This window comes from Lampetra planeri, chromosome 11 (assembly GCF_965212315.1).
Source record: "Lampetra planeri chromosome 11, kcLamPlan1.2.h2, whole genome shotgun sequence".
Classification (NCBI taxonomy): Eukaryota; Metazoa; Chordata; class Hyperoartia; order Petromyzontiformes; family Petromyzontidae; genus Lampetra; species Lampetra planeri.
In genome coordinates, this window is record NC_136117.1 from 4,401,510 (window position 1) to 4,427,636 (window position 26,127).

The 26,127-nt window shown below is 43.1% G+C and overlaps 1 protein-coding gene across 3 annotated transcripts in view; it reads left to right on the forward strand.

Moving 5' to 3' along the window:
- The window catches only part of LOC144721221 (dynein axonemal heavy chain 3-like), an 814,808-nt gene that overhangs the window by 523,058 nt on the left and 265,623 nt on the right, over positions 1-26,127 (forward strand). For all 3 annotated transcript variants that reach the window (XM_078598660.1, XM_078598658.1, XM_078598659.1), the window contains 3 exons: positions 5,960-6,130; positions 22,416-22,553; positions 23,387-23,530. In XM_078598660.1, the coding sequence (XP_078454786.1) occupies positions 5,960-6,130; positions 22,416-22,553; positions 23,387-23,530 (453 nt within the window). The remainder of the gene's footprint in view (positions 1-5,959; positions 6,131-22,415; positions 22,554-23,386; positions 23,531-26,127) is intronic.

A 26,127-nucleotide genomic window follows, 5' to 3' on the forward strand; every position in this document is an offset into this window, starting at 1 on the left:
TGGGCAGTCAAGGGATCAACAAGTAATGGGAAGATCTAATATAGATGGTGGGGAGAGACTGTAAGAGCAGACCTTGGCAGTCAGGTGTCAACTCTGCAGTTTTTTTTTAAAGAAAATAGGTTGAGGTGAGAGCCAGTGTCTGGAATGGTTTTATATTTCCACGTAATTGTTTCGCGCTTGATTATGTTGCCATTAAAACCGTGGATAGGACAGAGCGACATAATACTACACACACGGTCATCACTGTGAGTAATCTTCAGCTGAGAAACTTGGGAGTGTGTGGGTGATGCCTATTTGATAATGATAACTGTTGGCAGCTATCGATTGCCAATTCTTAATGTGAGCTTCTCGAAAGTGAAATTGATGGCAGTGGTGAGGAATGGCACCCCCGTTGTACCCTTATCACAGATATCGAGAGGAAGTGAAGAATATGGAGGTAGTAGAGGTTGTTGTGTACTTCTGTACACAAAGGGTGCCACGGAGGTGAGATGTTAACTCCCTCGCCTGGTATGCAGGAGGTCGTGAGTTCAATCCCGACCCTGACGCCTGCTGTATATTTGGAGTTTGCATGTTCTCCATCGTGGTCGCGTGGATTTTTCTCCGGGTCCTCCGGTTTTTCCCTCCACATTTAGAAACATGCGTTTAAGGTATTTGGCCGATTTACATTTCCACGCGATAAGCCACTTTGTTGAGCTATCATTTGTGGGCAGGTCGCTTCTGAAAAAGAGCTATATAGCTCAAAATACAAAGTTTATAGTTTCATAGTTTGATTTAGTAATGTGCATTATATCAGAGGTCAGAAGGACATCAAAAGCCTGGTTGCATTAGCAAGGGTTGGTGTCTGATATTCTGCATATCTTACATTTTCATAGAGATGTGAAATGTAGTTTTAAATGTGGCCATTTGAGGAAGGGAGTAATGGCAATGTTACTGCACGTGTCATAGAGTTTGACTTGGACAAAGCAACGAGAAAAAAACTTCTGGTCCACGCATGCAGGTACGTGCGAACTTTGCGGGGGAATATGTGTAAGGATAGGATAAGCGAATAAGACGTTCATGTAAGAGCATGGCAAAAACGTGCTATGGACGTGATCGGGATAAGGAGGTCGTGTGTGTAGGGTGCAGGAGGCACCTTGTCAACAGATGTAATGGAATCACACCCAGAGCTTGGCAACCATTGGGGAAACCAAAAGCGAGATGGTGGGAGACTGAAAGAACAGGCCATGATGACATCTTGGCCTTGGGAGAAGGTAGGGTATAATATGCAATATTTGCATCAGTATTATTTGTAGGGTTTTTTTTTATAGTGCTTTTGTTTTGCTTGCACTACTGTTTATACTTATAATTAAACAGAATTTAGATGTATACGTCAAACAAACCAAATGTCTCCTTGCTTAAAGAAATGTTGGTGAGGCATTCATATCTGTTGGAGGATTTTGGTGAGTGAAAATGTATCGTGGTTAGAATTGAATAAATCTATAGGACAACCATTTTATACTTCATGATCATTTTGTCAGCGCCATTTATATATGTGCGATATTGCGATCAAATTCAAAGTGATTTCCTGCTCGAATGATACACGGGGAAGTGGTCATCTCTTATTTATAGCTTTAGGCCAGTCGTTGTAATTTCACATTCCTATTTTGGATGCAAGTCATTCCATCGAACAACTGTTGTCATCATGTACAGCAAAAAAAAACAGCTATCGTATCAAGTAAAATGAAAGTAAATATATTGAAATATCGATAGATTTTTTTTTACCTTTCATGAATATGATGCATACGTTGGGGTTTGCTCCAAATGTGCGTGGGGTGATAGGATAGGAATGGGTTATATTGATGAGGGATTAACCATAGGCAACGGCGGAAGGATTGGTCTTCGGTTCGGATTAAAATTCGTGGATGGAACATTCCATTCCGGCAGTCTGAGGGAGGGAGGCTTCGGCAGAGGGAAAGGAGCCACTTCCCACTGAGCCGTGATTCACACAGGGCAGAGAGAGAGAGAGAGGCGACTGTGGGTACTGGAGGTGGAGATGAAGGGGGAGAGATGACGCCGGAGATGTGCGTGGATGGGCGTTGGTCTTTAAAACAACGAGCTCGTCTTGTAGCAGATCTATTACTGTCAGAAATCCTTTCGCAATGATGTTAAATGCCTTGTTTTTGACCTACATGTCTCCTTTGTGAAAGAGATATTGCATCTCGTCGGGTTGTCATCTGGATATAAATAAAGAGTTTGATTGATTTGGCTCAAAGGCCTCTGCCATGCTCCCTTAACCCATACCCAATGAGAGCCAGCATTTGATACATTTTAAAGAGGTGTATTGTGTCACCATGATGCATGTTGTTTTACTGTCATCGCTGTTTTCGTACGTGCAATATATTTAAACATCGATTGTCACAACAGTGGCTTTCAAGCACAGGGACTTGCTTCCCCGCGGGGGGTGAGATGTGTCATTGGCAGCAGGGCGGAAGGTTCCAGACAGTCAGAGACAGTCTTTCGTGCAGGAAATGTATTTGAGGGAGTTCTTATTACTGTCTGACACACCTTCTTTCTAGCATCAACAATACCGATTGCATCTTTCCACAAAGATGTACAAAGATTATAAGTGCTGTGCCACTTTTAGTACAGAATAAATGTGTGAATTTAGATAGCTATGTATTAAATAGTTATTTCGTGTATATCCTGATTTTCGTAAGTGAATTTAGTATTTCACTGCTGAGAAGCAGGATTGTAACATCTATGTTTGCCTTGTGGCCCATAAGGTTGGGAGTTAAAACCCTGGTCATGGATTGAATCAGCCCATCAATGTAAATCAATTCAGTACCACTTTTTGGGAAATCTACACTCACTGTCCTTCGTCTTTGTCAAGGGAATACGGTTATCACGCTGTGTTATGGGCCAGCATGGTCAAGTATGGTCAAACAACCCCCGAGACTCACAGGGCTTTAGGGAACTTCATCCAGCAATTGATTGACAACGAGCAATAGATTATTATTATGATTTAAATTCTGAAGTCAGTATTTTTAGTGGTGCTGGAAGCCTGCCTAAAATGGAAAGTGGATCCAAAAATAACTGGAATGTAATAGGAGCAATCTGTTGCAGGCAGTTTCAAATCAATTTATTCAGACTGATTTTTTTTTATTTTTAAATGTTTTCTTTGCTGAATGCTCTTGATGAATTGCATGAGTTTGAAAGGGGCCATATGCAGGTGTTTTATGCGTGTGGTCACCAGCACACAATACAAGGAAACACAATGTAATCACCCTGACTGAGGGAGTGGCACTTGACTGGTGTGCAGTTGATAGTCTGCTGAACATGTCCACCCCCAAGGCCACCAATCAGCAGATGTCATTATCGAGCACTGTTCAATTTACATCTTCTTAAAATAAAGGCATATACAAAGCATTTGCCTGCATGACAATCTTGAGGCAACGCTCATCTCCATTAGAAATCAGTGAGTGGAAATTCCACATTCTTCGGGCGAGTACTCCCATGGTTGACCACTATCGCCTCTCCACAAATTGGTGTTTATTTTATGAACCCTTTAGGGATACTGAACTGATGTTCCTTCCAGCCATGGTTTCAGCTTTGTGACCATCGCATTCTGAATTGAACACCCTTGCAGCAGCACCACGTGGTGGTGGTAAGAACAGGTCACTGGGTAGCAGGATACACGTCGGGCATTTGGAGGTCAGGAATTGAATTTAAGAAATGCTATAAACTTAATTTGGAGCTTTCGTGACTGCAGGAATTACTCTTTGATTCTTTCGGTAAAGTCACGTATAAAGAGAAAATAATAAATTAAATACTAGCATACGACGTTTCGATTGCAACACAAGCAATCATCATCAGGTATAAATGAAATAGAAACACAAATCTAGTATAATCTTAATTTAGGAGCTTTCGTGACTGCAGGAATTATCCTTTGGTTCTTTTCGGTTAAGTCACGTCTAAAAGTAAAATAAAATAATAAATAATTCTCTGTGTTGTATTACACCACATTTCGATATTTTGCTAGGTTATTTAATTTTCGTGTGCCTCCTAGTTTTCAATCTTGCGTGCCCGTTCCACAGCAGTACGTTGCCGTACACTACGTTGCCGTACACTCATTGATGTGCTAATTATCTCTGCCCCCTCCCTCTCTCCGTCCCCGCCCCCCCTCTATATTTAAGGACCGTCACAGAAACGACCCCTCTCTTTGTGCCGATTTGTGTCCTCTCTCTGTGTGCCGTTGTGATGTCTGTCTGCTTGTATGTCTGTCTATAGTTTTCCGATTTGTGTCCTCTCTCTGTGTGCCGTCGTGATGTCTGTCTGCTTGTATGTCTGTCTAGAGTTTTCTAGTTAGATTTTTTGTTGCTGTTTCTTTTATGCCTGATGATGATTGCTTGTGTTGCAATCGAAACGTCGTAATATGTTATTTATTATTTTATTTTACTTTTAGACGTGACTTAACCGAAAAGAACCAAAGAATAAATCTAGTATACTTAGAAATGTAATACAACAGAGAGTCGGATAACATAACAGTCAACAGGTAGGGTGTTGACTGTTATGTTATCCGACTTTCTGTTGTATTACATTACATTTCTAAGTATACTAGATTTGTGTTTCTATTTCATTTATACCTGATGATGATTGCTTGTGTTGCAATCGAAACGTCGTATGCTAGTATTTAATTTATTATTTTCTCTTTATACGTGACTTTACCGAAAGAACCAAGAGTTAAGAAATGCTGTTCTTATATGACCCGACACTGCATTGAAAAAATAGTAGGCCACGTGTGCTGAGCATCATGGTCTAAATTTGCCACATTTGATGAATTACTCACAAGTTATTTCACTTGGAATAGCTGCATCACAGCATCACCCCGTACTCGTAGACTGCTGAACATATGCCGGCCGGTGCAGTGTTCAGCTTGTGCCACACAGAGACAGCTGCCACTGGGGCAGCTGTCTCTGTGTGGCACAAAAGGAATGGTTGAGATGAAATGTAATCTCAGGGGCTTTGGGTTGCTAAGGCATTTTAAGTTCCCTATATATATTCAAAATTCTTAAATCCTTATTGACAAAAGGGCTGTACATGTATATACTCCTAAGGCAGCACAGATGTGCTGCTTTGTAGTCCATGGGCGAGGCCAGAATTTGATACCACTAAGAGGTGATACATATTTCATGATACCAGTTTGTGTACATGGCTAATAAAAGTGGATTATGTGATAAGATGCTTATTATTTAATTTTATTGCAACAGTTAACTTTCGTTGCCAATTTATAGATGCTGGCACAACCCAAGATTCGCCATCGCAGATGGTACCGACAAGTACAATATTCAGAGAGAAAAAAAACCTCTCAAACACATTCATCAATAACACCACATTAAAGCGAAAAAAATAAAATAGGCAACATCTTTGGCAATGGCCCTCATAGCACAGAGATGAGGAGGGTCATGAGGAAGGTCCATTGCCCGAGACATCACCTGCTATATATCGTTTTATTTTTAAGGCAGTGTTATAGACGAATGTATTGAGTTTTTTTTTCCTGTTATTTGTTCATTTGCACTACTGCCACCTCAGCAGTGGCAGCATCATTGTCACCAATTAGTCAAATATTTGGCCCGGCCCCATTATTTTACCGGGATAAATTTCCACGTGATGATAAGCCACTTCGTAGAGCTATCATTTCTGGTCGCCAGGTCGCTTTTGAAAAATAAGTTAATACCTCAGTGGGCTCTACCTAGTAATATAAAAAAAAATAGTTCAAATTGTATTTGTATATTTTCAAGTTATTTGTTTACCTTTCCTAGACGTTGCACTCCTGTCATATGTTTGCATTGTTTGTTGTTGTAACGGTCTCACCTGCCCCTACTTGACAACTGTAAAAAAAAAGAGCTTCATAGCTCATCGGATTCCTCCTGTGCATAAATAGATATTCTGATTCCGATTCTGTGCTTGCGCCGCGGCGCAGGTGCTGTCCGTGGTCGCCCAGCAAATCCAGACGATCCAGCGAGCGGTGGCCGAGCGGCTGCACAGCTTCGTGTTTGAGGGCACGGAGATCGCGCTCGACTCGTCCTGCTCCATATTCATCACGATGAACCCCGGCTATGCCGGCCGCGCCGAGCTCCCGGACAACCTGAAGGTATCGTGGCTCCGCGCGGAAGTACGCTTTGGGTGATTGCGTTGTGCGTTTTTTTGTTTTGCGCGTTTGGGTAAAAGGTGAGCGCACTGCCCCGGGATCGCTCGCCGCACGCCACTGCTGGCGGAAGGGTCTCCACTCGAGGGGAGCCGTAGAGAGTAGCCCTCTAGAGGGTCTTTGACGCTGCCCTACAGCGCTCGCCAGACGTCATGGTACGAAGTGGGAGTACGTATACACCTCAGACCACCGAATGTGACCTGCCAACCGGCTTCACGATGGTAGCCGTTTATACCGCTGGGCGGACAACAGAGATTGGCGGGTGGCGGTGGGCGGAATTCAAGAAAATTGCACCATTGTTTCAATTACCACAACAAGAGATGGTATGGAACTGGCAACTTTTGATTGCAAGTCCAGTGTGCTAACCCATTACACCACAAGAGCATCCCTCCAAATCAAATTAAATCTATTCAACTTCTTGTTCAAGCCCCGTCCCTATTGGCTGACTCCTAGGGCTGGTTGAAATTATACGGTTGTATCACAATTGGTTGTGTCTCCATTGGATAGCAAATTATTGACTCTCTGCAACTACTGAGTCCTTATTTTATTGACGCCCCCCCCCCCCCCCGGGGATTACGGGTTGTATAGGGGCGGGGGTGTGGATGTGTTTGAGCGCAAACGTGTTGTAAACGGTTAGCACACACTGTGTGTGCTTCGATCCCATAAACTCCCATTGTAAATTTGCCATTCGAACCCCGCTTAGTTGTTCATTAGCTTGGCTCGGCCAAAAGTGTTTGCCATTGTCAACACTGTGGGAACAAAAAACAAAAGTGATTGGGCATGCGGCTGGCAACTACCACCTCATCAAGTTACGTGCCAATGCCAGTGGGAAATCACCTCCAGCACTTCGTCCTTACAATGAGTGCGGCTAAACTGGGGATATTTGTCAGTAACAGTTTTTTACCGCATTATGATCCCATATGGCTTGTTCTCTACGACTTAGCATAAACACGGTTGCATTTTGTCGAACGAGTAATACGTTAACACAGGCGCTTCATAATAAGTCCCCCACGTACATCTTTAAAATATATGTTTGGACCACCCATATTTTACACACACAAAGAAGAGACCACACACATGGCCAGTGCAGTCGTCATCGTAGACTGTACTTCACCGCATGAGAAACCCATTGGGACATCATAGTCATTTTGCAATGGTGACGAAGGTTAACGAAGTGGATTAGCACATGCTATGCAGACCTAAACTACAGAAAACTAAGAGATCTACGCACAGTCATTCCAATTTATGACAGAGTTAAGCGCAACTTTGGAGCTTGCGAAACATAACAAAGTACGAAGAAGATACGGACATAGCAATATCATAAACACATGGTACAAAATCATATGAGCTGGAAATTAGATCATAAACAATTACAGACAAAACCACTGTTGTAAAATTCTGGTTCCATATGGATGCTGTATAGCATTTTATATATATAGTAAATCACCTTTTACACTCCCACTGGCCTGTCAAGAGTGAAGCTTGACAAGCAGATATGACGGGAGGAATCAATTCTGGGCAGATTTTTTTTTAAGTTGCAATCCACCACAAGCATCATATGAAACCATCACATCCATAGCCATTGCGTTTCAATGCATGCAGTGTCATGCATCTGCCATGGCTTAACAAGGCAATGACATTAGTTAATAGGCATCTCTGGCTTTGAGTACATGTACATGTGGAGATTGCTAAGAATATCATGGTGGGAGAGGGTAAACCAATTTCGATGTGTTTAAAAGAGAACGTAGTCGTGACATGTTATTTAGGTATTCAGGAATAGGAGACTTCAATGAATAGGGTACACGCATATACGATGGAAGGAGGGCAGGTTACCGAGATAGCCACCGGAGTGACACCCAGAGGTCACTGACCAAGAAGAAGACCGTAAACCAGATGGTGGAATACTGTAGGGGCATCCCCTGGAATTTTGGAACGGGGAGCGGTGGTACAATGGGTTAGCGCTACGCTGCGCTACGAATCCGGGGACGTGAGTTCGATTCCCGCTCACGGCCAACACCGGCGATGATTATCTGAAGCGGTTCTGGGCCTCCTCTATGTTGACGCAGCCTCAAATAAGTACCTAGTGCAGTGTGTAAACATTGCCACTCGGGAGGCAAAGGCGGCCGGGCGTGGTGATGGCCATCCATTCCCTTGTGTGCCGTCCCGGCCTTCATAGGTGCTCGCTAACAGCGCTTGCCCCAACAGTCTGTTAAGGCTATGCGGAGGGATATTTGTCTTTTGTTGTATCGAATGTTAGATTTTTAGATTTTATTTAATTCAGCAGGAGGGCTGTTGGACTTTATATCCTAGGCAATCTGCGACGGTACAGATGATATAGAGTACAGCACAGATCTTCGTTACATCTAAGGTCTGAAGGCATGCCATCATTGCATTGATTATGCTGAACTTCATTGCACTTTTTTATTTATTTTACACTGTGATTGTCCTCTGGATGGACGAGCCCTCACCAAAGGAATGTGGAATGTCTACGACTGCTGTGCGACTGCCAATGTGGAAGAGCACTGCTCTGTGATTGTTTAAAGTAGACACGGTATCGTTTTACTTCGTACAGTTTACCAATCGAATTTCAAGACTTGACCATTAACCGCCATATCAGTTGCCCATTTATTGCATTGTTGGTCTGCTTTTTTGTACTTTTGATTAAGAATATTAAAAGAAAAACACTTTAGAGTTCTTCTGGAGTTAAGGCTGCCATAATAATGATAATATTTTTTTATAATCGATAACACGCATGCTGCCAGTTAATCAAACATAATTACACAATTAAATTAACTATGCAAGTGATTATGTAATTTAAGCATCATGCTATAAAATACTCTTAAAATTATTTCGCGAAGCACTGATTGAATTGATAATAGCTCATTATTTTAAGCTTTAATTATTGAGTTTGTTATGGCATTTATGTTTTGTCAGGAAATAAAATTTGGAGGAAAAGTAAAGTTAGAAAAGATAATCAGGATATCATATCTTGAAAAACGAACGACATGCATTGTACATTATACGAAATATCGTAGAATCGGCACGTTGTGGAAACCGTAGTTTAGACACACAAGGCACACACGCACTGTGTTCTACGCGTGTTGCCATATGCACCTGGAATGATTTCTCTCTTGCCGAACAAACAATAACACTGTGGCCTTAACAGAAAGAAGTGTATATAAAAGTCAATGTTATTACCTCAGTGCTATCATCCCGGCTCCTATGTTGTGGTTGATGGCATTTCTTCATAGCACGCAGAAAGGCCAGAGAGATAGTGGTTCGTTAATGAGGTTTGGAGACTGCACTTAACACCGTGGGGTCTTATGAGAATTTAATTTACAAACATGTTTTATTATGACAAGTTTCTTTTTTAATGGGCTTATGCTTAGTGACCTCATAGTAGCCATTGCGTAACAGACACACTGCCAAGTAAGTCGCTGGTAAAAATGTTCAAAAGCATATTTTTCGATAACACACATCTCTCAAAGGTATCCGGTGCTGTATATCAGATCACGATGTGTTACCGTTGTTGTCAAAGTAAGGAATGAAGGTTGAATTTCATTTTTAAGGCATGTGCCAGTGTGAGAATCTTGATGTGTGGGCAAGCAATCTTCTGTCTTTTATTTATTTTCGTGGCTTTGCGCAGGAGCACTTCCTACACAAAAGTAATTTCTGTCTCCCAGCATCATCTCCTCCACTCTCAAAGGGCACGTCAGCCTCGTTGTTCCTGCTCGTTTGAACGATAAACAAAACGCGTTACTTTATAACACGTAGTATTTCACGACCAATATTGTCCACGATAGAGTTTTTGGGTTAGATGATATAAATATAAATGTGTCGTTAAACCCGCCACCACCAGACACAGCCAATTAGTAAGGTTGTTCACGTAAAAAAAACATCCCAATTCATATTCGTTGGGTCTTTCGGTGAAGCCACATAGACATAACAAATAATAAAAATAATAACAATATCACGACGTTTCGATCGCAACACAAGCAATCGTCATCAGGTGAAATATATAGCGGGAAAGCTGCTATGTTTCACCTTATGACGATTGCTTGTGTTGCAATCGAAACGTCGTGATATTGTTATTATTTTATTATTTGTTATATCTATGTGGCTTTACCGAAAGACCCAACAAATATAAATTCCTGCAGTCACGAAAGCTTTAAGTCAAGAAACATCCCAATTCGTTACTAGTACAGCACACCGTTGTGTTGGAGAGTAAACCCACAACATATATAATTCGAGTATGATGTTTCGCCAGTAATTACAACTAGCATCATCAGGCGACTGCCAGAATTGTCGCCTGATTCCCTACTACAGCCATGAGTCTAAACTCATGCTTCTACATATGGAGGGAGAAACCAGAGGCCCTGGAGAAAAATCCCCTCAACCACTGGGAATAACATGCAAACTCCAAATATATAGCAGGCGTCAGGGTCGGGATCGAACCCACAACCTCCTGGATACCAGACGAGGTAGTTAACATCTCATAGCCACCGTGGCTCTCATGCTGGATTTGTATACGCATATGTAATCGCCCTTCGACTAAAGTACTATTCCTATGGGGTAGTCATGGATGGACAACTCAACAAACTACAACAACAAAAACTGGAAACCTCAGTCGTAAACGAGATGAGAAAATCGAAATGCCACAGATTCATGTGCTTTGCTAAGGATCCTTACGGAGCGGAGCAGCACAAACACAAGCTTGAAAAGCACACACGCGCACACACTAAAATCAGCCGTATGTGGGAGGGCTGGGGTGATTTCGTGAGCTTGTGATGCTTTTCGAAGCGGAATTAAATTTTGGCCAAAGCGATGTGTCACGCGTCAAAACGGCTTGCTGATAAAAATGCATCACGAGCATTTCTTTGGCAGAAATGCTTCATGTCACCATGCTTGTCATTTTCTGCCAGGGGTGTAAGGTACACACGTGCGTCCAAGCGGTAGGTAACAATGTGAATTGGTTTGCGTGCGTGTGTGTGCATAATTTGAGTCTCCAAAAACTACGACAGTTGCATAATCTACTCCGTATAGTTTAATAAAAGTTATATAGGATGGTTTTCTCAGATACTGTATATGCTGCACAGATTTCATGTTTAATTTCTAGAATGAAACGTATTGATTCTACATAGAGAGGTGTGCATATTTAATTTAAAAAATATATTTTAGAATTGATTACCTTTCACATTACTGACCTCGTTGAGAAATGATCACAGTTAGTAAACATACAAATACATTAGTCTATGGTCAATGCATCCAACTCTTTTGGGGTGGTTACCACTATTATAGAATCCCCAATAAAAGGCTCTATGTTTGATGGGCACCACGGTGGCAGGATGTTAACAACCTCGCCTGGTATACAGGAGGTCGTGTGTTCAATCTTGACCCTGATGTCTGCATATTTGAAGTTTGCATGTTCTCCCCGTGGCCACGTGGATTTTTCTCCAGGGCCTCCAGTTTTTCCCTCCACATTTATAATCAATGCGCATTTAGAGTATTTGGCTGCTATAAATTTCCACGTGATAAGCCACTTCATTGAGCTATCATTTGTGGCCAGGTCGCTTCTGACAAAAAACTACATAGCTCACTGTGACCTTACCCGGTAAAATTAAAATAGGATGTGGTTTCAACCTATATAATCATCTTGTTCCCATGTGCATTCCCTTTGCGCTCCTTCACTCCGACTGTTTGCCCCATTTTCATCATTTCAAGCGTTGTATATGTAATCAGGAAGAGGAGTATGTGATGGGCGGGGCACGTGTGCAGGATGGAGGAGGGCAGGTTACGGGGCCAGGCCATGGGAGTGGCTCTCAGAAGTTGATGTTCAAGGGAAAGCTCGTAAGCCACGATGGCTGGTTACTGTAAAAAAGAACAGACCGCAGAGGTCAGGTGTCGACTCTGCAACAGCTGCAGAACTTGGCAGCAGGAAGTGTTGGCAAGGTGCGGTCTCATTAACTGCCGTGACCTCTTGACCTTGAACATTTGTCGTTGCCCAGCCCCCTCCAAAATTGTTGAATTTCTCCGTCTCCTTTTGAACCTCCCATCATCTTTGTCTAAACTTTATTTTCTTAACCTCCATCTCGCTCTCCCGTACAACCCAGCTCCAACCATACACCCCAACCCTAACTCAATTGTTAGCTTTACCCATTCCATAACGAGTGTCCACTCACCCTGACTGATAGCTACACTTTTTGTAACCTACAAATGACCCCGACCCTCGTTTCGCTCATCGGCTTTCAACGGAGCCCTGGTTTTAGTCTCTCTGGTCACCGACCGTACCCGCTGGCCCTTATTACATCTAACCACTTCGCAGCTCCCCGTATCGCTTCTCATTTTGCCTCCTGGACAGCGATGTAGCCACTGGGCTGGCTGCCCTTGCGTTGAATCAAGCAGTGTGTGGTGCCGGTGGCCATCATAAGCAGCATGCAGCCCCAGAGGAGAACAGTCGAGGATTGGTTTTCGCATTGATGTATATGCCACTTTCAGTCAATTTTTATGGACCGAAATAAACCAGGGGAAACAAGCCCTCCTGGGGGAAGAGAGTAAAAAGCACACCTTTGATTGTGTTTCTCTGTAAAAAGGCAACGCGGGGTAGTGGTACACTCGCATACAGTATATGCGTGTGTTATTGTTTTTTTTATAGTTTACTTTGCCAGTGTATTGTAGGTCCACTGGTTCTCATTAACTGCTGCACGTGTCATGCGGGGGTAGGGGGGGGAGTACATAGTTTTGTTCTCTTACGCCCTGGGCGTTTATATTATATATATTTTTCATGAAGCCTTAGAAAAATACCAGCTTCTTCACGTGGTGTATCATCAAGAGGGGAAGTGCAAAGCTCTGCTGCACTATTGAATAGTTGTTGCCATTTGGCTGCGAAGTGCACAGAGTTATTCTCCGTAACACATTCACAGCTATGAGGATTCATATGCAATTCCATGTTTGTACTATATGTGGGACACTAAAAAAACGAATCTACCTACCTCAGCAAGTTGTGTTCATTCATTGCTTCTCCATTGTAAAAAGTAAGGGCCCGCATTTTTTTTTCTTCTAGACTAATTTTTCGTGACCGCAAGGATTCATACTCTTTGTTTTTTTCGGTAAAGTCACGTAGGTAAAAAAATCTAATACATTAAATCACGACGTTTCGGGTGCAACACAAGCATCCTTCTTCAGGTGGGGACAACTTAGCGAAAGCACACCGCTTAAGTGTGTCTAGCGACAACTTAGCGAAAGCACACCGCTTAAGAGTGTCTCAGAGACACTCTTAAGTGGTGTCACACTTAAGCGGTGTGCTTTCGCTAAGTTGTCCCCACCTGAAGAAGGACGCTTGTGGCCCGCATTTTGCTTGCTCACACCGCTGCTGGCAAAAGGCCCTCCGCCTGAGCGAACACGCAAGAGTGTTTGGTCTCCTTCTGCACGTCGAATGGACATTTTTGGCAGAGGTGGGGGCACCCACACCTTGCCCCACGAGCTGCCGATCGACTCGCTCTGGCGCACCCATTTACACTGTTCGGTGAACAGAGGCGGGTCCACTGCCGTGCCGGGAGATGGAATCATTGAACCCGGCGATCTCTGGATTGCAAGTCCAGTGTGCTAACCGTTAAACGATGACATCCACTTCCCCATTATTAGAAGTTCAACATACGTAGACGTGATATGCTTTATTTCCACGTGTCCTTGGAATGTAACGAGACTATCCCTGCAAGAAGAAAGAATCCACCAGTCATTTATTAGTGACCTCAGCATCTCCTTAAATGAACCCCCCCCCATCACCCACACCCATGTGGATGGTTTCTTATGACACAATAAAACAATAACACTGCTCACAACCAAATATCAGTGGCAATCAGTGTACCTGGAGGTGACTTCCACGAGTTAATTCTGCCCGCAAGAGCACAGTGCCAACACCGCCGCTGGGATCCTCGCTTGGCTCTGTGTGTTTGCAGCGACGTGCGATTGAAGTGGGTTCGCGCCCGTCACGAGCTGGTCATCTTGGCACAGTCACCACCAAAGCTTGAGTTTTTGTTGAATTTCATACTTTCACTTAAGTTGGTGTATTGCATCTTCGAGAACTGCACAGTTTCAGTACACACGTGTAAATAAAAAAAAGGTGGGCCACCCATTGTGGATAATATATAGCTCAGTAGGCTTTGCCTGGTAAATATAAAACATTGTCGATTTTTAGTAGATTAATTTCTTTATTGTTTGTTAATTGTTTACTTTTCCTTTGCTCATCATTTTTTTTGTAATGTTTGTTGTAACTTTATGACCTGCCCCTACTGGACATCTGTAAAAAAGAGCTTCATAGCATATCGGATTTATCCAGGACAACTAAATATTAAGATTCTAAATTAAAGTGAATTCAGAGGTTTCTACGATGTCATCTTCCGGGGGCTATTATTAGACACGACACAATGCATTTGCTCACTATGATAGTTCCCAACGGAAATTTGATTCGTCGCATGGGCAACAGGCCGATTGTGCAATCCTAATAATAATTGTGAATATAAGTTATAATGAAAATAATGTTGCATGGTGGTGTTAAGGCAATCAGCCTAGAAACACTGACGAGCCTGGTATAGGCACGAGCAACTTCAGAAACAGGGTATCCCTGCTCCTGCTGGCTCCGTAATGCTGACTCTAACCCACCTATCAACAAAAGCATTTTAATAATAACGAGTTATTTTTGGTTATTTGAATGTAATATTGAAGTACCGCAATTATCCTTTAAGAGTAGAATTTTCCCCATATAAGCCATTTTGCTTTATGTATTTAGTGTTATTATTTGCACAATTGTGCCCTCATTTAGCTCATTAGCTTGCATTTTCTTTCCTTGCGTCTCAGGGCTCTCTGCTCATATAGACTTTGCCTCAGTTGACGTATACTGGGTCATATTAACAACAACAACAACAAAAGAGATCGACTGGCATACTGTACTATTTATTGTGCTGTTTAGTTTCTCACAGATGGACTGTTGGGTCAAATTATTCTGGGACTTTTTGGCAGTGGAGCACAAATAAAATAACACACAAATACCGCATTCATCGTGAACACAGCCTTATAACAGAGCACTATGTGCCGTAAAAGGTTAATGCTCTTGCAATTTAGACTCTACACCGTCAAGAGAGAGTTAAATGATAGACTGGCTTCCAGCCGGCGATTGCAATTAACACTTTGTTAAGCTTTCACTCGGCTCTTAGCACTTTCTAACGACCATTGAAAGCCCTCGAGCATCAACTCTCTCGGTCTGTCTGTCTGTATCGATGGGGCACGATAACTCTCCTAAAGATGATCCAAAGCGAACTGAGGTGTCATTTAAAGTTGTGCTGCTTTTAGGGAATTGATTAAAGGGAGATCTAAAATTATAGATCCAACAAAGCAAAAATTTATATTTGCAAATTACAAAAAGTCTTTTGTCCTGGCAGCTACAGCATTGGCTTTCATACTGCTAAGTAAATGTGTTGAATACTTCAAATCACGAATGTATGTTGGAAGGCATTATATAATGCGGGCATATGCAAGATGTGTCTTCTTTGTTTATATTTAGAGCACCTGGAAATGTGAGTGCGGTGGCAATGTGCATACTGCACAAAGGAAAGATTGGGACTTCAAATTCCCATGGGAGTAGATCCATCATCCTTCCAATATACATTTTTTGGAAGTCATCAGTGAATGCCTTTTGAGGAGACTGTCCTCAGCCATAGGAATTTAGAATTTTCACCATCGGTCAGGGGGTCTTCAATGGAGATGAACACTACAAAATGTTCATTTTCATATGGGGACACTTGGATATTTGTGTATCGAGAAAACCACCTTCAAGGAATGAACTACAAAACAAATATCTTTCCTCTTGTAAGCAATCCACCGAAACTGCCATCCTGGGCTCTCCCAAATGATTTAAAAGTTTCATGAAGAATACGAAAGTACGTGAATTTTACTTTAATGAGTACGCTGTTAACATCACTCTGACATTAATAACTTTCTCTTTGATACTTTAGTGTGCACCAAGTCTTTCCTGCAATTTAGACTATCCTTGTCTCTGGACGTCTCCCCTTGTAAAAACTAAAATAAACTTCACTCGACTTGAAAGCCAACTTAAAGTCTTTATTTGCTCGTTACTGAAGTGTCAGATTGTGTTGGGCAGCATAAGACGTGCAGCCTGCTTAGGTACGTTATAGATACGTTATCGATAACGTACCTCCGATAAACACGGTTGGCTATGTACGGTGTGAAAGAAGTTCAACATACATACAGATAAGAACTGTTTGTGTTTTGATTGCATTTTCCACAATTATGATCATACAATATGGTACCAACCAGAAGTGCGAATGTTGAGTTTGATCTTGTTAGCTCAAACACTTTCATAAAATACCTGAAATGATGAGAATGTAAATCACTTGACACACACGTAAGGGGAAATTATCCCAGTGGGTTATGACCACGTGATGCCTCACATTCACCAAGACAATGAAGTGAATGTGCCAGAGGAAAGTAAGCACATTAAGAGCAATGCTGTTATCTTAAAAAAATGTTAAGAAAACTGACAGTAATGGCCAGCATGGTTTTTTTTTCTCAAAATGTTATTGTGATCTGTGCACATGACTGGATGAAACTAATTACCTTTTTTAATAACCCATGTTACAGATCCGACTCGTATCTCTTTGTTCTTAATTAAACTATAAGCTCGCTTTTTTATTTTACCAGGTAAAGCCCACTGAGCTTTATAGCTCTTTTTCAGAAGCGACCTGGCCACAAATGAAAACTCAACAAAGTGACTTTATCATGTGGAAATGTATTGCAGTTAAATATTTTAAACGCATGTTGATTCTCAATTTTGGAGGGGAAAATCGGAGTACCCAGAGTAAAATCTATGTGACCACGAGGTGAGAGACATGCAAACTCCAAATATACAGGCTTCAGGGTTGGGATCGAACCCACGACCTCCTGCATACCAGGCGAGGGAGTTAACATCTCGCCACCGCGGCACTCCTGGTGGGGGAGGGGGGGGCTGGGGGGATGTGATGTGGAAGGCAAGCATGTTTATGCTGTAGGCCACTGTCAGTTGGCTTGACATTTATGACTCGTCAAATTATTTTCTTGTAGTCTTCTGTGACGGTGACCAGGACTAATGGAGCCAAATGAAGGCAAGACATAGGGAACCGTGACTAGCTGGAGAAGGGCTGATGCTTGCCTGTGTGCCTTCCTTGTTAAACATCAGATACAGCATTTCTGATTTTAACTTTAACTGTTGGGCAGATGTCAAATTATTTTGCCAAAAAACCTAATTCTGATTTTAGTGCTGGAGTGTGTACTTATCACATTCACTAAGTGTATCTCAATGCTGCTTTCACGCAAAAAGTAATATTTCGTGGCATTTGAATTCTGTAATAAGTATAACCCGTAAAAACAAAGTTTTTCACTATAAATCCTTTATATGCGTGGCAGCGAACTTAATATAAAGGATTTAAAAATATATTCGCCTGTGGAGGACGCGGGGATCGATCCCGCGACCTTTGGCATGGGAAGCGAGGGCGCTACCAACTGCGCTACTCCGCCACGGCCTGTGGAGGGGTTACGCTCTGGGCTCTTACACTGTGACGTTCATCCAAAGCCATGAATGAGTTCTATTTGAATATATGTAAAATATATATTTTTTGCCTTAAAAGTGTAAAATTTTGGGAATTTTTTTTCACGAACATTAATTGTCTCGCACAACGAGTCTGTGTGGAAAATGTCAGCTCGATTGGATCACGGGAAGTGGGTTAAAAAACGACCGAAAGATTTGCACGGTCGTAAGCAAGCAAGCAAGCACGCAAGCAAGCAAGCACGCAAGCAAGCAAGCAAACTTAATATAAAGGATTTTAAAAAAAAGCAAGGTGAAGTTTTATTAAATTAAGGGGCATGTTTGGTTTTAGTAGATAATTGCACCGTGACCAGCATGTGTACCCACATCTGTGTTGTTATAATGTGACCAATGGGCACAATAAGGCTTATGTGTGCCTTGCTGATATGGCACCTGCTTCCACAACAGCTTTGTGCCAACAGGTTAAACCGGGGTCATGCTGTGCAATGCATTGTGTTACTTAAATTGCGCCAACTTTTCTGTGTATGCTACATTCTTCAAATGTACCATTGCTGCATTATTTAAATGTTGCATGGCAATATATTTGCAAATTACTGACTGGCTGTGGCGTGACGGTGAGCACGTTGGACGTGCAGGCCTGAGGTCCGCTGATTTGATCTCCTTTGTGCAGCAGTTGAAACAAGTGTGCAGGTTTATTCAATCCACACGCCTCTGCAGCTCAAATGGGTGCAACCGCATGCCAGCGGGCAGGTCACTCTTGGTGGGTCGGAGTAATGTCCGGGTAATCGCCGCTTCCAATATTTTAAGGCCGACGTGGAAGAGGAGGCTAAATACAGTAAAACCTTGGATTGCGAGTAACTTGGTCTGCGAGTGTTTTGCAAGACGAGCACATTTTTTAAATAAATATTATTTTGATAAACGAGCGAGGTCTTGCAATACGAGTAGTACGTGTATACGCTTTGTCTGCTGAGCGTCACGTGATCACAACTGATATACGAGTGCTTTGGATTACAAATACGTTTCCGGAACGAATTATGCTCACAATCCAAGGTTTTACTGTACTCGCTTCGAGTGGTGCTCTAAAACTCCGTCTGGCAGCGAGGTCATTTTTGCTATCAGGGGCGTGAGAAAGCAGTTGCAGAATCTGGACCTTTACAAACGGTTTGTTTTGCTTTTTTACCTACATTTGCATCGCAATACTTGTGGTCAGAATGCAAACAAAAAACATACTCTGATAATATGTGCATTGCCTTTGAAACTGATTGGTCCACACCAGAGACAGCTTTCTTTCGAGCCTAGTCTCAAACGGAGTTAGAGCTGAGGACACTTTTTGGACCATTCAGTTTCAAAGACAATGCATATATTATCAGAGTATGTTTTTGTTTGCATTCTGACCACAAGTATTGTGGTTAATGCAGACATGATTCCTTGTAAAAGGTTTCAGTTTGGTGTTTTAACATCTTAACACCTGATTTATTGCCAGAAAAAAGGGGAAAACCTATTCTCATATTTTGGTACTGGCAAAGGAGGTCCCGTGATTTAGTCCAATGTATTTATTTATCAAACATTTTTTAGTCATCATGCATATACATCCGATGGTTTTTACTTCGTCAGAAATGTCACCATTGCATCTGCGACCGGTCTCCGAGCGATCGAGGGAGCTCAGTTCGAGGGAGATGGCTGTGTCACTTTGTGAACACGTCACCCCATTTGATGCGCAAAACTCCTGCAGCGAATTGCGCACTTGGGTTGTCGGTCGACGTTCGAATTGGACTGCGACCCTCAAAGGGAAAGGCGCCATCCCCCTTTGGTCGCCCTTCCTCGTGATTCGTGGATCAAACAAAGTCACTCGAGACGCCGGCGTATGGCAGCCAAGAGCAGTTCACGCAAATGCCGTCGTAAGGGGTCACGTTTGGCACAACGGCCCTTCGCTGACTGCGCGTGACAAACGGACGAATGCATAAACATATTTCAGGCACGATAGAGCACAAGTTACATTGACGGCCTCGCAGCCCGATCCAATCGGAGCGCATGTTGTGTGCACAGTCAACCGAGTTTCAATTAGCTTTTTAAACAACGTGGCGAGTTGCAGAGCCACGCGTGAATTTGATTGTGTGCAGCCGTTTGTTAGACAGGCAAACCCAACAACATAGTCTTTAGACGGAGTAAAAAGGTAAAAGTGCAGCCGTGCGAGTTCTTGCACATGCCACTACTGGCAGAAAGGCCTCCATCAGAGCTTGCTCAAGCTGTCCCTTTTGTAGGGGATTCAGTCGACTCGTATAAGCAGACATTGCATCGGTGGGAGTGCCCACACTTTACTCGACCACAAATGACCTGTCCATTCACTGTGGGGCACCCATTTATGTGACTGAGCAGACGGAAACAGAGGGATTCAAAAGACTCGCACATTGTTTCAGCTGCCGTGCCGAGAGAGTAGAACGACCTGGCGTCTTCTGGGTTACAAGCCCGGTGGTGTGCCAACCGTTCCTCCACGGCAGGGGCGCTGTGGTGGCTAGGTGTTAACTGCGTCGCCTGGTATGCAGGAGGATTAACATCCGCTGGTCAGGCATGCATTGGTGTCTTCAACGTGGAAATGTGTTTCTCTAAAACTGCACATCGTTTCGAAGATGCACATAAGCAGAATGAGCATACTCTGATTATGCACGCATTGTCTGACTCGGAATTTTAAATGGAGCCAATACTCTTACATATAACAGGTAAAGGTGCAGCCCTGCAATTGCTTGCCCGACGCCACTGCTGGCAGAAGGGCCTCCACTCAAGAAGGCGCTCAAGACGGCCCATGTGGGCAGTACTCGGTCGACACGTCCACACTTGCCAGACGTCTCGGAGAGCTCAGAGTTATCACACTTTACCCCACTGAAAGTGGCCTGTTGATCGATCAACTCTAGTGTACCTAATTATATGGGTACACACATCAATCAGATATTAACAACCTCGTCTGGTATACAGGATGTCGTGGGTTCGATCCCGACCCAGATGTCTGTATTTGAAATTTGCGTGTCACTCTCTCCCCGTGGTTGCGTGGATTTTTCTCCAGGTGTTCCACTTTTTCCCTCGACATTAAAAAAAAATTAAATTTTTTTGCCTGCTATAAATTTCCACATGATAGGCCACTTCATTGGACTGTCATTCGTGGGCAGGTCGTTTCTGAAAAATAGCCATATAGCTCAGTGGGACTAACCTGGTAAAATAAAAAAATTTAAGTTTTTAGTTTTATCAGAGTATTGCAGGAAATGTATGCCTTTTGACTGCAGATGTTGGATGTGAGTGCAAAATGGCAAGCATTTACTCCATAAATTAAGCACAGAGTATATGCAATATATTTTCTCAGATAAGACGTATGAGGAGCGATCCATAACCTTAAATAGAATCGGTGACTGACCCTGATGAAACCATTTCTCTACATTGTCCCCATTACGTGCAGTGCATTTAATTTGTCAATGCTTCTTTTGCATTTTGGTAATCTGTGTTTTATAAAGTTTAATTTTAACTGAACATTCGCCCTTTGACATATTCCCACTCATCCTGCGATGTGTCAACATCACCCAATTTGTCCCAAAATGTTGTGGGAATGAGTCTTAATCAGGAGTTTTGGTCTTGGGGGTATTTGGTTGAAATTAATATCTAGTTAAGGGCTCTGCCATTGTCATGTTCATGGGAACATTAGTTTGTTTTTGTATCGAGAGTTGTGGCACAATAGTTAGATCTGAGCTGAGGAAATAGTGGAAGATGGGCAGTGCTGTGGGGAGACACCTCAGCTCACAATAGGGAGGTTACAAGTTCAAATGCAAGCTGTCCGTTTGAGGTCAATGTTTGTTGAACTTCTTTTCGCGCCGCATGTAGCCAGCCGTGCTAATCGGAGGTGCCGAAAGAGATTGAACAATATTTTATGGGTAGTCATGAGTGGTTGTCGTACGGAAAGAATGCCTTCTGCCGTGTGAATGTGGAGTTTCCGTCGTAGGGCTAGGCGCAGCAACAGATATGGATGCAGTCAAATGCTTGTTTGAGGATGAGCACACTTACTTTGACATGCAGTAAAATTATGATTTGCTGAACCCAAGACACAAGCATTTGTCCCTGTTTTGATCTAATTGCCGCTCGATCTTGCTGTGCAGTTCCAGATGGATAATTTACATGGCCACCAGCTGCCTTCGTGTGCATTCTTCTTTTAAATGTGACTGGCAAGGATTTAATGAGGCAGAGCTGAACATCACTCACTGGGTCGCTTCCCTAACTTGTTTTAGATTTAAATAAACTCCTACTTCACAGTGCAAGAGTTCTTCAGTGAGTAAAGGGAAAACTTTTTTTTTGTCTTCGGAGAATGTTTCTTATAATGAACAAGGCAGACTCTTTTTTGGCCGAGCAGCCCATGCTATGCTGGTCCCCGTTGGGTGAGCCATCATTGACACAAACTAATAAAAAATTATATTTGCTGTAGCGCCGAAAATGCTGGCCACCTTGGAGCTCAGCATGATTAAATCTACGGGCTCTGGCAGCCTTGCATCAAGTGCTCACCTACAGGATGCACGTCACCACGCCACAGATGACCGATTGCTACCAACGTGCGCACAAGCAGGTCTTACCGCTAACACTGCAATGAAACATGGTGTTTGTCAGGTTCTCTTTAGGACGGTGGCCATGATGGTGCCAGACTACACTCTCATCGCTGAGATCTCCCTCTTCTCCATGGGCTTTGTCAACGCGCGCAGTCTTGCAGCCAAGGTGGTTGCCACCTACCGCCTGTGCTCAGAACAGGTGACATTAAACCAGCCTATTTGGCTCGTGTGTTGCGTACTTTATTTGTTCATCTGTATGGGAGTTCGGTTGTCCCCACCCATCCATACGTGCAGTGCTGTAACAGGAAGTTCATCCAAAATCCAATGAGGGTTGACTAGTCCCCAACATCAGTAGCTGCGGGCTTGATTATCCCTGTATGCAATATTGTTTTTGTGTTGAACAAGGCCCTGTCGTTCTGTTGGAGTAGCTACTGTCAATAACATCTGGCAACCCAGCAGCATGTATTACAAGCCTGACTGCTCATGAGATCCAGAAGGTCAAAACTGGTTACAGGTGTTTCTTGCTTAAACAAATGGTACTGGATCATTTCGGTCCGGAAAGCCAATTGGATGATACACAAAAACATTTTTTTTTGTGTTTGTGAAGACACAAAATGGAGGTCTCCATACTGAAATATGTGATACATGGCTCTCAACCGTTGATGCCCCTCATATGTATAGATATATAAATATATATACACACACGGTATTGTAGCGATTAGCGCGCTGCGCTATGAACCCGGCAACCCGAGTTCGATTCCCGCTCACGGCCAACACCAGTGACGATTATCTATACCGATCCTGGGCCTCCCCTAGCTCTACTCAGCCTCAAATGAGTACCTTGCGTGGTGTATAAACACCCAACCCCCCCCCCCGACATGTCCCATACCGGCCTTCATAGGTGCTGCTCGCTAACAGCACTTGCCCCAACAGTCTGTTAAGGCTACGTGAGGGATCTTTGTCTATGAATATACATAACGTTGATTCCTATAACCTGCCTCTCTCACCGCGGCCTCCGTTGCCCTGCGGTAGCTGTCCTCCCAGCACCACTACGATTACGGGATGCGAGCTGTCAAGTCCGTTCTCACGGCGGCCGGGAACCTGAAGCTGAAGTTCCCTGAGGAGAGCGAGGAGGTCTTGGTGTTACGCTCCATCACAGACGTCAATCTGCCCAAGGTGAGCATTCCCGCGGAGGCGGTTTCGCATGGGTATACGCATGGGTATGGCGCGCAGTGATGTATGGCGACAGGTTGTAGGGTTTAAAGCGCCTGATTAAGCTGTGAGTGCGATGTTTAAATTCGTAGTACAACAGGGATGTTGCTCTATATGCGGAGTTTCCTCTATGCACTTTACTATTGATCGTGTTTCTAAAAACAAAGCGTGAGGAGAACGTTCAGAGTCCCCGTGCACGTTCTGTTCATGTACCAAACGATATTACGGCCCCTTGTTTGCTTTGTAACACAGCCTTAACGATCGCTTGCCGGGTCTATTTGGAGAACTGAATCGGGACGTGTGTCGTCACTGGCATTTATGTGTAAGACTCGCAGTTACTGATGGATAGCAGAATCGTACAAGACATTATTAAGGTTTTAATTGTTCACTGTTGACGTCTGACAAAGATGCTAGCATTGTTTTCGCATCTTAGGATCTTAACCTGGCATGAAGACAAAGGCACGTAAACATATTTAGGGTTCATTGTTAAGCGACACGTGGGTAACAAGTAGGGGTGGAGCAATACATAAATTAAAGTGTTTCATATAATGTACTCGGATCATCTCTCCAGCCACCATTCATAGCAATGTTAAAAACGATTAATTCTTTAATCTAATCCTTTACCTGAACCGTGACAATCCATCACATCAATGGTCCAAGGAATCGGCCTTACCCTTTTCCGGCAATAATACCGGTGGTAAGATATTCAAACACCAAATGGACACCTATTGCATCAAGTACATACATTAGCTGCACAAGTTTGTGGTAAAACATGCAAACAAACGTGCTGTGATAATGTTTGCATTGTCTATGAAAGTGATTGGCCGACATCGGAGACGGTCTCCATTGTGGCCTTGTCTCACTGGTGTTAGATCAGAGAACGGCAAAAAGCGCAAAGGCATTGATAATAACTCGGGGGTCGAGTAGTTATATCCATGGCACATTTTTTTTCACACATAATTTTGATACCGGCAAAAAATGGTACCGTAGATAATCCATCGAAAGGCTTAGACCGTGAATCGTTTACACCCAGTAGCCAGCTGAGCCCTTCAACAAACCCTCGGCAAGCAGCACTGAAATGACAATCCAAGAGAGTCTGCTGCTGACAGAACTGGCACTCACTGGTGCAATGGACCATCTTTGGGTGTCGTGGAAATTAATTTCAGGTTTGGTGGGACTGTGATTGGCACACAATTGGATGCTTGCGAGTTCAAATTCCTGTCAGGGTTTTATTCTACCCATCATATCTCGGAATACCACCAAATCAGTAGCACGATAGGAAGACAATAGTAGTTTGTTCTATGTAAAGCCTGCCATAGCAATGTAGAATGTCTACCACTGTTTTAAAGTTGTCAACAACCTTGAAAGTGTAGCCCTTGCCATTGCGTGTCCTCGAGCCTGGATACAGTGTCATAAAATATAAAAAAGGAAGATGCCTGTTTGCATTTAAGGGTTGATGTTTGTTCATTAAAAAAATATTCAACTTAACTCTGCTGACGGGATTCTACGTATTTGCATTGTTCTCGTTAGTGCATTGTGGTCCTCAAACGCAGCTTAAAATGTGGCATTAAAAACTAAAAGTTATTTATAATCACCTGCAAGAGATCTATTTCTCATTTGCATGCGCTGGCTTGGGCGCATCAATCATTTAATTGATTTTGTGATACGGTGTAACAATTTAAATGTCACAGTTATGCACACTTGTATTTCTATATGAATGAAGGAAAAAAATCTAAGATTTCCTCCAGGATATCCTTTTGTTCAGCTGCAGACCCTGGAGGATGGCGAAATGTGAGTAATAGGAACAGTGACATCAGTTAGGGCACTCCTGTCAGCCTGATTAATAGCGGTGGAAGATGATAAGCCTGGCTACGTGCTAACAGTTCCAATAAAATATCCTAGAGACAAGATTTTGGCACCTTCCCGTGGCCAGAACTGAATCCCAATCCTACAACTGTCAGTGGAGTTACATGGAGTGAGGGGTGGGGGAGAGACTTGCTGGAGCCACACAGTGTGAGTTTACCATATTCAGGTAGAGTATTTACATGCACAGTATTTCCTCGTTATTCACGAACTTGCTATCTGCGATTTTGGCTATCCGCAATTCCCATCTGGAGCTCTACACGCGACTGCTGCAATGGAGAGGGAGAAAAAGAAAGTGATGAGATCACGTGATCAGATAAAGTTATGAGAAATAAAGTGATGAGATAATTTCCATGTATTTAATAGCTTATTTATGCATTTATTTAAGGTAATTCATAACAAAAAGTTTCACGAGCATCTTTGGAATGTATTCCTCGCGAAGAACGAGGGAATATCGTACGATGTAGATGCAAACCACATGGTAGGTGCTCTGGCAGTGTTGTTAGTGAGCAGCTATTAAGAGGGTGGTGTAACCAACATAACTCTGACTGCCTGTGTCCTCTAGTGCTGATGTCCACACACTGCCCGAAGTACTCATTACAGGCTAAGTCAACCTAGGAGATGCCCAGGCCAAGTTCGTAAAACACTTCCCGCTCATTGTGTGTGTGGTCATGAAATGACCTTGGAGCATGATGCAC